The 14,844-nt window shown below is 34.2% G+C and overlaps 1 protein-coding gene across 1 annotated transcript in view; it reads right to left on the bottom strand.

The window, feature by feature from the left end:
- STPG2 (sperm tail PG-rich repeat containing 2) overlaps nt 1-14,844 on the bottom strand; it is a 298,151-nt gene that overhangs the window by 146,496 nt on the left and 136,811 nt on the right. The window contains exon 8 of the mRNA XM_046655746.1: nt 2,230-2,340. Within this exon, the coding sequence (XP_046511702.1) occupies nt 2,230-2,340 (111 nt within the window). The remainder of the gene's footprint in view (nt 1-2,229; nt 2,341-14,844) is intronic.

The raw sequence follows: 14,844 nt of genomic DNA, 5'->3' as shown, positions 1-14,844 counted from the left end.
TTTCTCCTCCCTTTGTAGGTGACCCAGTTATTTTTCTCTATGGAAGCTTCAAGGGAATTTTTATTTCTAGCCTTCTGAAAATGCAAAAGAATGTGAAAAGAATTATGCTCTTTAAAATTCACCCTCCTTGGTATTTTGTTGAGCTCTTCTAATTGAACACTTATATCTTTATGCAGCTCAGGATAACTTACTATTTTTTATATACAGCAAATACTCCCAACTATGATTTCAGCATTCTGCTTCTGGAATGCCTAACAAAAAAGTGTTTGGCTTGTGTCTAGCTTCCACTTATCATATTTTCAATCTCTTTGTCTTTTTATATTTAACTAAAGCTTATGTTGTAGTTTTGGATTTTTAAAAATTATTTCACTAGGTTCTTGTAAAGGAAGGGAAATGTATATGTATGCTCTTTCATATGAAACCAGAAATCTGGGGTTTTTAATATTTTATGCGAAACTTATGTAAATGTTGAAAATTAAACTATACTCTCTCCTTCAAGATTGCAGCATATCAATATACATAAATTTTAAATATGTAAGAGGTAAATTTTCTAGTACTTTTATTTGAAGTGAAAATGATAAAATTAATTCCATTATTTCATAAGCTTGAGCTCAACAATTTAGATATATCCTTAGATACATGTTATACACGCACATGTTAAAGGGTAATCTCATTTGCAGAAGAGATTCAAAACCCAAAGTGTTCTATGTGATTAAACTTCTTTTGCTTCTTAGGCAAGTCGAGTCCCATCGAACACTTCTAATTGCAAGTATTTCATGCCAAAAGAAGACAATTCTAAAAAGGAGTTTCCAGATCCAGTGAGAGACAAAATTAAAAGAGAAAAATGTAAATTAAGTAAAAGCAATCGGTAGAGCAACTCATCTTCCTGTGGAGCAGATCTCCATCTTTTTTCACTACAAACATAAAGTGTCACATTTACATATGCATTCCTACAGGTACCTTCAGAGATCTGCCTTGTTTTTTCCCTAGTAGCTATAATATTGTGATGGAAATAACTATGAATCCATGCCAAATATTATTAAGCTTCACAGTTTTATATTAGTAATAAATTACTTATGATATACTTCACGGTGGATCCCAAGGTGTGTACCATGACTCACTTGAGAGACACAACACAACCCTAAAATTCCTCAAGGTGAAGAAAACATCTATTAAAACAACACATTTATTTAACAATTTTGAGACTCTCTTACATGTAAAGAACACTGCTAGATGATTTTAAACTGTCTTTTGAACGCATAGCTACAAAAAATCTCATAGAACCTGATGCTAATTTTGGCCCCCCTCTGTTAGAGTCAGTCAGTTAAGGTCTCAGAAAAAAAGAAGTCCATTCTTGAATTGCTCTCACCAAACTAGTAAAGTAAATTAGTAAAGTAAGAAATTTGTACTTTCTTTAAATTAGTTCATCCTAATCTTGTACTAGTTATTTCACCATTGAAAACATTATAAACCAACTCTTGGATTGGGTGCCTGGTAGAATTTTATTTCATCAAGGAATGCTACTTCTCTGGTTGATTGGCTACATTTTAAAACCTGGTTGATGATGCTGTTCTGGTACTTTGTTATTAATGATTTATAATGACAGTCCAATTTCTATAAATATTTATTTTAACAATATCTGTATACACAAGTCTAACTTTTTAACTATGACTTTCACTTTAATCTTTTAGTAAATTTAATCTGAATAAAATAGTCAAATATTCATTTTTAAGTTTCATCTGCTTTACTTGTTTCAATCTATTCAATATTAGCTATTTATAAAAAAATGGAAATTAAGTTAGAAAAATTCATATCAACACAGTTTAAAACACAGATTAACAAACTGCTGAAGAGTCTTAGGTTTCAAGATAGATTCAGACTGAAAAGGGAAAAACGTTACACTTACAGGTAAATTCAGTTGACCCTAAAGTAAAGCTTCCAATTCATACACAACACAAGTTCAGTTTTCCTGTATGTCCTAAGAATGAATGCTCTCTGACCCTAAAGGAAATGTTCCTTGTAATATTCTCCCACAGACCAATGCTGGACTTCTGTTTAGCTTCAAAAATTTTGTTGAACTTTAAAAATATGGAAGTACCATACAAGCCAAAGATGTTACAGCAGGCTACCAGGTACCTCTCTCTGGTCCTAATACAATGTTTAAGTTAGGCAGTCTCCTCCAAGATTCCTAGATTAGAAATAAGTTTGATTATAGAGGAGTCTTCTTACCATATCTGATAGTTTAATAATTCTTTCCGTTCTTGACAAGAAAGCAGCACATCGGTTAGTCAAGTTACGTGGTTCATCAGAAATTCCACTGACCTGTGAATTCCAAAAGGCACATTTAAAAAAAGGAGTATATCATTTATTTTTGTCAATACAAGTGATCCAATAAATAATAAGTTTGCAATGAAGCTCATCAATATTGTTCTGTCATTTAATAGAGATAGACATATATTCATAAAAGAGAAAATTTTTAAATGGGATATAGAAGTAAGAGAGTTTAAGTCAATGAGATATTAAAATGCAAAAAGAGTTGATTATGTGAGCCTCTAGAAAGTAAGATGGATCTGCATACATTATTTAAACATATTACAGGCAAGTTACTAGCTATAATCTAATGTCAAATTCATACCTCAATTCTTTTACTGTTTCATAACCAGCAAGTTGTAATCTCAATAATATATATTTGGCCAATTATATAGCATTATTTGCTAATATTTAATTATTAATGCGTGACATAAAAATCTATTAACAATAACTATTCAAATTATGTGGAATCTTGGATTAATAAATTTTCTAAGCAAAATGATCCATAGTCTCTTAAATATCATAACTCCTTATATGCATTGAACATGTAAATTAATAGGCTAGAGGTAGCTAGTAATCTGAAAATTTAATTAGCAATTAACTAACCCTTAAGTTATTATACTCTTTGATTTGTCATACAATTTAGCCATTTGTATTCATTTAATAATTTGTATAACCAGCAGTAACATTCTTCGTATATACAAAAAGGATGAGGATTTATTTTCCCAGTTTTACACACTTCACTGTGTTTTATTTCCAAATTTGATATTCATATTTAGTACTTCAGAATTTGATACCTAGTAGAATAATTACGGATCTCTTTATTTGTTCATTTTGAGGAACATTAGTCTACTAAAACATCCGCCTCTCACATCTTGGGAACTAGGTGCATCTTTGGAACTATGTGCCTCTCTACCCTATATGCTGAAGTTGGTGCTTCTCCACGCTTTTCCTCATGATATTATCCCCACCAGTCACTCAAAAAAAAAAGAAAAAAGATTCTATCACCTTCAAAAACAGAAAAACCACACTTCATATCTTGTAGAAATGTGAAAGCTTTCAAATATAGATTATCTGAGCCAGCATTATTATTTCATGTGATTTTTATATTGAAGCTTAAAATATTTCCTTTTATAATAACTTTATTATTATCATGTATGTGGTATTAGAAATTATGACATGAAGCATTTTTTAATTTTTACTGTTTAGGGTTAGAAGTTTTAAGCTCAAGAAATGAATTACTCATTGGATGACTTTGGCTTTTGAGGAAATGAGTAGTTTATAGACCACATTTTTACCAAAATAATTAAAAATAAATCCAGACAAAATATAACAAAACCCAATTTTTGAAGCCCTCATAGAGTTGTAGCTGCTTCCAACTCTGTGAGTTGTCAGCATAGACAAGGGGGCTAAGATTCTGAAGAGGGCAGAACCTCTGAAAGGTGAGCTGTCAATCTACAGGCGCTTTCTCCCTGGGGGCATTTGCTGATAACAAGCAATAGAGAAAGAATCTGGGGTTAGACTTGGCAGAGAGCTGCTGTTAAAGAACTAAGAAACAGGTTTATTGTGGTCTTGTTGGACCAGAAAGACAAAAGTGAAGATTTGAGGAGCCTGAAAACAAAACTCTGTTTCCCCATCAAGAGGTTTGCAAGGGAATGAGGGGCAGGGCGATGCTAAAAATCTAAGCCAAAACTCTGAAACACAGAGGCATTAAAGATTTAGAGTTCAGAACCTGACAGAGAAAGGGGTCTTGAACACATCAGGGCTCATAGTTGAAATCCCTAGAGGACTACATTAAAGAAAATGAACAGGACCAGCCCCATGGCTGAGTGGTTAAGTTTGCGCGCTCCACTTTGGTGGCCCGGGGTTTCACCAGTTCAAATCCTGGGCACAGACACGGCACCGCTCATCAAGCTATGCTGAGGCAGCATCCCACATAGCACAACTAGAAGAAACCACAACTAGAACATACAACTACGTACTGGGGGGATTTGGGGAGAAGAAGAAGAAAAAAAAGAAAATGAACAAACCAGAGATAAACTAAGCCCTAGAAAAACTGTAATCACCACAATCCATGATTGGAATAAGACAACAACATTTAGAGTCCCTATATCATGCACAATATCTGGCATCCTATTAAAATTCTGGGGCATCGCAAGGGAAACAAGAGAAAAAATAAACAAATGGGCCTACATCAGACTAAAGAGCTTCTGCAAGGCCAAGGGAACCAGGAACAAAAATGAAAAGACAATCCACCAACTGGGAGAAAATATTTGCAAAACATATATCTGACAAGGGCTTAATCTCCAAAATATAAAAAGAACTCACACAACTCAACAACAAAAAAATAAACAACCCAATCAAAAACTGGGCACAGGATATGAACAGACATTTTTCCAAAGAAGATATACAGATGACCAAAAAGTACATGAAAGATGTTCAACATGACTAATCATTGCAGAAATGCAAATCAAAACTACAATGAGATATCATCTTACATCCATTAGAAAGCCTATAATTCCCAAGACAAAAAACAACACATGTTGGAGAGGATGTGGAGAAAAGGGAACTCTCATACACTGCTGGTAGGAATGCAAACTGGTGTAGCCACTATGGATAACAGCATAGAGAGCTCTCAAAAAATTAAAAGTAGAAATACCATACAACCCAGCTATCCCATTACTCAGTACTTATCCAAACAACTTGAAATCAACAATTCAAAGAGACTTATGCACTGCTATGTTCATTGCAGCCTTATTCACAATAGTCAAGACATAGAAGCAACCCAAGTGCCCATCAACAGATGAATGGATAAAGAAGTTATGGTGTATATATATACAATGGAATACTACTCAGCCCAAATCATCCCATTTGTAACAACATAGATGGACCTTGGGGGTATGATGTTAAGCGAAATAACCCAGACAGAGAAAGACAAACACCATATGATTTCATACATATGTGGAAGATAAACAAACACGTGGACAACGAGAACAGATTAGTTGTTACTAGAGGGGAAGGGGCTTGGGAGCTGCATAAAGGGGCACATATATATGGTGACTGACAAATAATAAAGTAACTTAAATTTCACAATGTTATAGACTATTATGACCCCAATAAAATAAAATAAAATAAATTATGGGACATGCCAAAGACAGACGTGCATGATCAAAATCAAGATAAAAAAAATAATAGAAAATAACAACAGACTGATAGGTAATCCAGATATTGGAGTTAATAGGCAGGACTTTAAAATAACTGTGATTAATGTGTTCAGGAGAACAGAAAGGAAATATTGAAAAGAATACTTGAAAACACAGAGAATTCCTTCTGAGAAGTGAAATCTTTAAGAAAGAATTAAATAGGCATTCCAGAACTGAAAATTAGAATATCTGAAATTAAGAATTCCAGAGATCAATTTAATAGCATTTGAAACACAGCTGAAAGAAAGATTAGTGAATTGAAAGACAGCTCTGTAGAAAATATCTAATCTGAAGCACAAAGAGAAAAGAGACATAATACAGAGGGGTTATAAGAGATGTTTGAGGCATGGTGAATAAGTGTAACATAAATTTAGTAGAGTTCCAGAGAGATAAGCAGGAAAAAAATGTGACAGAAAAAATATATGAGTATTTAATAGTCAAGAATTATGTAAAACTGATAAAAGATATCAACCCAAAGATTTAAAGGTTCTGCAAACTTCAGGCAAATAAATATAAAGAAAGTCACAACTTTGACATACCAAAGACAAAGACAAAAAAAACATACAATTGCTTTCAAAGAGGAAACGAATCTCAAAAGAAATGACAGAAGGCTAAAACAATGGAATGACACCTTTACAGTGCTGAAAGAAAATAACTGCCAACCTAAAAATCTATATCCCCCCGAAATTTAAAAAGAACAAAATAAAGACATTTTCAGACAAAACCTACAGTAATTGATCATCAACAGACCTGGACCAGGATAAAGACTAAAGGGAGTTTTTCAGGCAGAAGAAAAATGATTTCATATGGAAATAGAGAAATGCAGAAGGAAATGAAGCACAATAGAAAGGATAAATGTCTGAGTAAATACGAATAAATACCGACTGCACAAAACAATAATATTCAAAGTGCTGTAAATATATGTAAACTTAAAATGTATGACAATAATTAAACAAAAATAGGAGATAGAAAAACAGAGCTAAAATGTTCTTAGCACTACTGGGAAAGTAGTAAAAGTAAACCTTTTATTGGACTGCAGAAAGTAAAGGATGCATATTGTAATTTTGATGGCAACCACTAAAAGAATAGTAAAACCATGTATAACTAAAAATGCAATAGAGGTAGATGAAATGGAATAATATAAAATATTTGATTAATTCAAAAGAGAAGGTGAAGTAAGAAAAAATGCTAAAACAAGTGGGCCTATAGAATCTATTAAATAATATGGTTTATATACACACAAATATATCAGTAATCCATTAAATGTAAGTGGATTAATATTGCAGCTAAATACAAAGTTTACCAGACTGAATTTTTCAAACTCAGATGTATTTAGGGCGTATCTTTCACTCTTGACTATAGTTTGTCAAATTTTATGTAAACTACCAGAGTCTGAGTTATAACTACAGGCAGTTTTTAATTGTTAATAACAATAACAAAACTTATTGAGTCCTTACTATGTTCCAGAAATTATTTAAAGTATTTCACATATATTGATTCATTTAGTATTCACAATAATGCTTTGAGGTACATACTATCATGATCTCCGTTTTATTAAGGTATAAAGAATTCAAATAATTTACACAAGGTCAGTGCCCGAGCAGGATAATATTCTCAGGCACTCTGACACCAGAGATCACACTCACAATCTCTGAGTGATACTGTCTCAATGTCTGCAGTGGACAATAAAGACTATTCATAATGAGGGCTTTTAAAAAGATTTCTGGCAACTTAAATTTTAGTAATTCTTTTTATGTAAATGCCAGGTTACTCAGAATAATGAACTTCTAGTACTTTTAAACAAAATACAACAAGAACATTCTAAAAACTACCAACATTCATGATTTATTTAAAATATGTTTACATCAGAACTTAAACATGGTTAAGATAAATTTAATATTATATGTTTTACCACATTGAAAATATATATATACTTATATTGTATGAACTATAAAAGTTAAAGAAAAGATACATGTCAAAGGTTGACAGAAAGAAACAAAATAAAAATCTAGAAATCTAGAAAACCTAGCAATCTAGAAAAATTAAGATGTTTTAGAGTGTGTATAGGCATGTTAAACTTGTTCTTATTTTAGCATCTCAATAATAAACTGGCGAACTTAACAGAAAATAAAGTGACAGAAACCAGAGAACTGTCTTGAGGAGACTGTTAGATGCACTACGGGGGCCTGTGGGAGCAAAACATAATAAAAGGAAAATGTCTACAAGTGAAGGATATATAGATGTAAGAACCATGATGGGTCTGAGCGTTTTACCTACTTCAAGCTAACAAGTTCACCTGGCACAGTTTCACTGATGCTGGCAGAAGACAGGACACTCCTGATCAGAGACAAAAGACCTTGGAACCATGCCGTAACAAAAAGCAGGAGCATCAGCATGCTTGCCTCAGTCCTTCTTGCTCTCAGGTCCTAATGAGGACAAGGCAGATGGGGCAAAATGGGTCCTGTACATGCAGTAGGCTTTGTTTCAGGAGAAAAATCACAAGTTTAGAGAACCTGAATCTTTTACAATGAGAAGCAAGCTCGTCTGCCCTCTGCTTGAGAGGAAGACACTCTCTCTGTCTTCCAAAGCTATTTGCTATGCAATCATCCTTGAAAAGACAGGCCTAAACAAAGATGTGCAGAAACACAAAACATGGAGAATTGCCTCCTAATAAGGAAAAAGAAAAGTAGATTTTTACACAGGAAACAACTACTTTAAGAATGTTTACATGGAAAACAAATCTCTGAAAAAATGTTTCAATAAAAATTAGAAACCTGAAAAAAATTGATGTCTAAAAATATAAAAATTAATCCCATAAACATAAATTTTATGTATAATAAGACATAAAAGAGTTAATGCATCAGTAATTCAGGACATCAAATTTCAAAGTCGTTACATAACAATTCCCATCTTCAAATTTTTAAGCATACTTTTTTCTAGTTTGTTTTATTTTGTTTTCATTGTTACTACTGTTTGTTCTCATCTTAAAATCACACTATTTATCTTAAAACTGTACTAAACTGAAATCTAGTACTTAATTCCACTGAATTGAAATCTGAAACTCTATAGTCACCTATTGGTCTTGACTGTACGTCTTATGACACAGAACTCGTTTGCATATTAGAAAACTTTCAGTTGTAAAACCAGTTGTCTGGTTTATTCTCCCTAAGTCCCAAGTCCTTTATATTAAATGTCTTCATTTCTGTCAAATGTTCTTTATGTGACATGGTTTTAACTTGTGTGCCTTTACCATTCTGATAACCCTTCCCTGAACACATTCCAATTTGTCTAGATTCCTTTTAAATTGTGGCATCTAAAAGCAAAAAGAAAACAAAACAGAGGCCGGCCCAGTGGTGCACCAGTTAAGTGTGCACGTTCCGCTTCAGAGGGCCGGGGTTCGCCAGTTTGGATCCCAGGTGCAGACATGGCACTGCTTGGCAAGCCATGCTGTGGTAGGCGTCTCACATATAAAGTAGAGGAAGATGGGCACAGATGTTAGCTCAGGGCCAGTCTTCCTTGGCAAAAAGAGGAGGCTAGGCAGTAGATGTTAGCTCAGGGCTGATCCTCCTCAAAAATAAAAACAAAACAAAATTCTCCAGGTAGGTATGGCTAACAAGTTCTCTCATTGTAGCTACACAACTCTAGAGTCCACTCAAAATAGAATAGGGGTATTCTAGATGCTGACATTATCAAAATGAAAAAAAAATAAATTTCCTTGCACCTATGGGCTAACATCTACGAGGGGACACAGATACATAATCAAATATAGTGTGATACATGCAATCACTGAGGATATACAAAATATAGTGTTAGAAGAGAGGAGGGGTAGTGGGGTGAGAGCATGGAGAAAACGTGATCAATGAAAGATTTCCAAGGAAGGTGACATACGAACAATGTTTTGAAGAATGAATAGAAACTTTCTAGGAGTATTGGACATATATTCTGCCCCATATCATGAAAAAGATTTTAGCAAATGCTTGAGAGAAAACAATTTGTTAATGGTGGCTGAAAAGGCAGTGAAGAAATTACTGGAGGCTTAAAAAGGGGGATTCCCTGTTAATTAGTAATTGAACGATTAACAAAAATGTCACGTTTAGTTACTTAATTTGACTCAACACAGGAGACCTCGCTTGGCCTGGCATGGACAAGACTGACAGGTTGATAGCTCTTTCTCTGTTCCATAGGTGGTAGAATGTGGCCATTCTTAGTTGGTAGAGCCATTTGTCGGGCTAGTTCTGATAACAAACAAGACTCAGGCATGCTAACTAGTTATGGAACCTCCAAGCAGAGGTATCCTCCAACTTCTCAGAGGGACAAGTGCTGTTCAGCCACCCAAGGTTTAAGCAAATAACAGGTCTGGGCTGCCCTTAGATGTCCCGGTTTGCAGGCACTACACTAACTGGCTGAGTGTGGCCTATCCTGAGAATGCAGCTTCAGGTAACCCTTTGAACCCCATTCATGATGGGAATCTGGGATTACAATTATTCCCAAAGAACACAGAATTTCCATTAAGGGCCATAAGCTTGTGTTGATTGGTTTAATAAGGCCCTCAGCTCAAACCTCCAGGTCGGTTTACACTGAGAGGCAGAGCACTGAGAAGACAGTCCAATCAGACTATCTAGAGGAAGTAGAAGTTGTAACAAGGTTCCTATAGACGAACCTGCAGAAGGATCATTAATGAGCCTCAGTTCCTGAAGGGACAAAAGAACACTGAGTCTCCTGTCCTCCCAATGCATGACAACAATTACTCAATGACATGATGTATTGTATGTATTTAAGGAACTTCAAATACAGTTAAAGCTAAGAGAGTGAGAAGCAAGAATGAAGGGAAACTATGGCAGCAGTGATGTGAGGCTGGAGAGCCAGACAGACATCATAAAGGATATTGTACTTAGACTTCTTCCTTAGGGAATGGATGACCTCAAGTTCAGAGCTGAGAAAGTTTGAGGAAAGGGAAATTACGGCAGTAATGAGAGAGGAGCTTAAAGAACTAGGCAGACACCAGATTATGAAAAAGGTGTTGTTCTTAGCCTTAAACTTCTTCCAATATCTGATAGAAGGCACAGCGTTTTAGGCAAAGGGAGTTTCTTAAAAGACAGTGCCATGATATGACATGTTTCAGAGAGACACTACTTCTAACCATGTAGACACAATTGCATTTTTCTCAGCTTTACTGTAGCCTTAACTCACTCCTTAAATTTTACCCATATATTGCTGTAAACTATTTCTCCCTCAGACTCTTGGGCCATTGTTTACTTGTATTAGAATGCATTCATCAAAATTTGGGAAATTCTAGGTTTCCTATATAGATTATAGCTTCTTCCAGATTAAATAATGCTCAGCTTTCTAGCCTGCTAGGTTTATCTAGTGAACAAAGTCTTCCAGGGAATAACTCCAGCTTTCCAACTATCTCCATTAGGTGACATATGGAATTCATCTAATCTTACATTCAAATTATTTAATAATGTTAACATAATAATGTTAGACATGGACGAGAACCCATGATTCTTCAGTATGCATTAGTTGATGCCGAAGACCATGAAATACTAAGAGCTGGCAAGAATAAACAGGAAGGAGAAATCTCAAGACAAAGGAAAGAAATTTGAGGAATGAGAAGCAAGCCTATAATTAGGTTATAAGTTCTGATAATATTATTTCTATCTCCTATGCCATCCTTCATATTATACTGCATTGAGAGAGACTAGAAACTGGACACCTATATGGAAATATGACTTCGAAGATCTTTGTCAAACCCTGTTTCTCTGAGTCAGGTTTGGGCAGGGTCTTTTCTGATACCCATGGCACTGAAATATCATGTATCAATAAAATCCCTCAGGAATCTACCAGCTTAAGTGAGCTCTGCCCTCTATAGAATTAAGTTATATCAGATTTTAAAAGGGCTATTATTACAACAAAGTAGACAAAAGATAAAGTTTGCTTTTATCCCTATTGAATTTCTCGTTAGTTTTAATTATCAGATATTCTCTCAAGTATTATATGATTTCATAACCAAAAGTTCTTTATTTCATCCAAGGAAGTGGTAGAAATGTTGAATAAGACAGAGGTAAGAACAAAGCTACATAATATTGCCATAGACTTCTCTTTAGGCTGAAAATAATACTGTCATAGTTAATCAACCAGTTATAAATCAAATTAACTGAACTATAATCCAATACACATTTTCACACATCCATATGAATACAGCTACCTGTTAAAACTACACTGAAATCTACATGAACAACACACCCGCTAAATTTCACATCAGTAAGGGAAATCGATTGCATAATTTAGAATCAGATTTCATGAAATATCAAAATCTCAAAAGGCCTTTAAGATAACACAAAATTAATGAATACATGCTAAATTCTTTGGTAATAAAACTAACAACAATTATTTTTTAAATGTATCCATGATATTCTTTTTTTCCCCCACCTTTATTGAGGTAAAATTGACGAATAAAAATTGTATATATTTGCAGTATCCAACATGATGATTTTATACATGTACATTGTGAAATTATTACCACAATCAAGCTAATTAACATGTCCATAACCTTAAATGGTTCTCATTTTTTGTGTGTGGTGAGAACATTTAAGATGTACTCTCTCAGCAAATTTCAAGTATACAATACGATATTATTAACTGTAGTCACCACACTATACACTAGATCTCCAGAACTTATTCATCCTGCATAATTGAAACTTTGTAATCTTTGACCAACATCTCCCCCTTTTTCTTACCCACCCCAGCCCCTGGCAACCACAATTCTACTCTCTGCTTCCATGTGTTCGATTTTTTTTAGATTTCACATATAAATGAGAAAATACAGTATTTGTCTTCCTGCATCTGGCTTATTTGATTTAGCATAATGTTCTTCAGGTTGATCCCTGTTGTAGCAAATGGCAGGATTTCACTCTTTTTTAAGGCTGAATAGCATTTCACTGTATATGTGCATACACACACACACACACACACACACGACATGTTCTTTATACATTCATCTGTCTGTGGACACACAGGTTGATTCCATCTCTCAGCTATCGTGAATAGTGCTGCAATAAACATGGCACTGCAGATGTCTCTTAGAGGTACTAACTTCATTTCCTTTGGATATATAATCAGAACTCAGATTGCTGGATCAGACGGTAGTTCTATTTTTAATCTTTTGAGGAACCTCCACACTGTTTTCCACAGTGGCTGTACCAATTTACATTGCTAACAACCGCGTACAAGGGTTCCTTTTTCTCCACATCCCCACCAACACTTGTTATCTCTTGTCTTTTTGAGAATAGCTATTCTGATAGGTATGAGGTGATATCTCATTCTGGTGTTGCTTTGCATTTCCCTGGTGATTAGTGATGTTGAGCATTTTCTCACATACCTGTTGGCCATTTGTATGCCTTCTATTGAGAAATGTGTATTCAGATCCTTTGCTCATTTTTAATTGGATCATTCATTTTCTTGTTATTGAATTGAGTTCCTTATATATTTTAATATTTAATAACCCCTTATCAGATGCATGATTTGCAAATATTTTCTACCATTCACTCTGTCGACTGCTTACTGTGCAGAAGCTTTTTAGTTTGATGCAATCCAATGCGTCTATTTTTGCTTTTGTTGCCTATGCTCTTGAGGTTAGATATAAAAAATTATTGCCCAGACCAATCTCAAGAAGCTTCTTCTCTATGTTTTCTTTTAGTAGTTGTACAGTTTTAAGTCTCTAATCCATCTTGAGTTGATTTCTTTAATATGGTATGCAGTAAAAGTCCAATTTCATTCTTCTGCATGTGAACATCCAAGAATACAATCTCATTTACAGTAGCATAAAAAATACAGAGTAATAAGTTTAACTAAGAAAGTGAAAGATCTGTATACTGAAAACTATAGAACATTGATGAAAGAAATTGAAGAAGCTACAAATAAATGTCAAGCTGTACCATGTTCATGAATTGGAAGAGTTAATATTGTGAAAATGTCCATACTACCTAAAGTGATTCTGTTCCATTGGACTATATGTCTGTTTTTATGCTAGTATAATGTTGTTTTTATTACAATAAGTTTGTAGTAAATTTTGAAATCAGGTAGTGTGATTTCTCCAGCTTGGTTATTTTTGCTTAAGATTGCTTTGGCTTTTGGGGGTCTTTTGTGGTTTCATATGAATTTTAGGATTTTATTCTTAATTTCTTTTTCAGATAGTTTGTTGTAGTATATAAAAACACTACTGGTTTTGGAATGTTGATTTTCTATCCTGAAACTTTACTGACAAACAACAATTTAAAATTTGCAAGAATTTTTCACTTTGTATAATTTTAACAATTTTTGTTTAAATAAGAAAAACCTTTATTCACTTCCATTCTTCTGTTATGCTGACAAATCTGCAACATCTCTGAAAGATTACTGAGGATAATTTTACAGCTGTTCTTTCATTACAATGAGAGGCACTTCAGCTACACCTGACGTTTTTAACTAATTTAAAGCACTAAGGTACTCGCTTGAGCAGCACATAAATTACAACCGGAACAACACAGAGAGTGGCATCCTGCACAAAGAAAACACACAAATTTGTGAAGCATTTCATTAAAAGCAATTTTTTAAACCACTAGGGTATTCTTACATTACCATGATAAGCATCTTAGGATACAATTTCCTATAAACCATGTGTGTTCCACCCTTTCTGGGTTGAAAACAATTTTCTCGGATAGAAAAGATAAATCCAACTCAGTGTCTCTACCATCCCTATACCACCTACCCCGCCTACAGAGTTCCTATATCATCCTAGCAATTATTTTGCCAAACCAAACTTATACGAAGTCATTTTAACTTTCTTTAGTATTTTTTACAATACATGGTTCTTCTCTGTAAGGTGCCTGGATTACAGTCCGATTACAGTCCTGGACTACAGTCCCAAGCCTCTCTCTTGTATTCATTTATCCAATTATCATTTCCTGAGTATCTACTAAAGGATAAACACCATTTTTTTTAATGTTTTGTACACGTCCTTTTATGATTTGACAACTATGTTCAAACATCCCCAATGTTTAACTTCTGTTTATATTATTTATAGAATATCTGCCTATTTTATCTATATTTTCCAGCCTAATTTTTAGGTACTTTTACTTTTCCATTGCATATTCTTTTAAGTTCCCTGAAATTCTTCAGGAATGAGAAAGAATGAATAATAAATATGTACACACAGTAAAATGTCCTTTTAAAATCTGAGCTCTAAAATGTTTAATGTGTAGCAAAACTTCATTGTCAGAATTTTACTCATGAGTGTGTTCCTGTCAATCCTTTTAGGCAAATTTCCCTCTTAGAGTCTCTGGGCTTAGCA

The sequence above is a fragment of the Equus quagga genome, chromosome 3, assembly GCF_021613505.1.
Source record: "Equus quagga isolate Etosha38 chromosome 3, UCLA_HA_Equagga_1.0, whole genome shotgun sequence".
Classification (NCBI taxonomy): Eukaryota; Metazoa; Chordata; class Mammalia; order Perissodactyla; family Equidae; genus Equus; species Equus quagga.
Note: the sequence above shows the minus strand (reverse complement) of the source record. Positions and strands in the feature narration are given on the sequence as shown.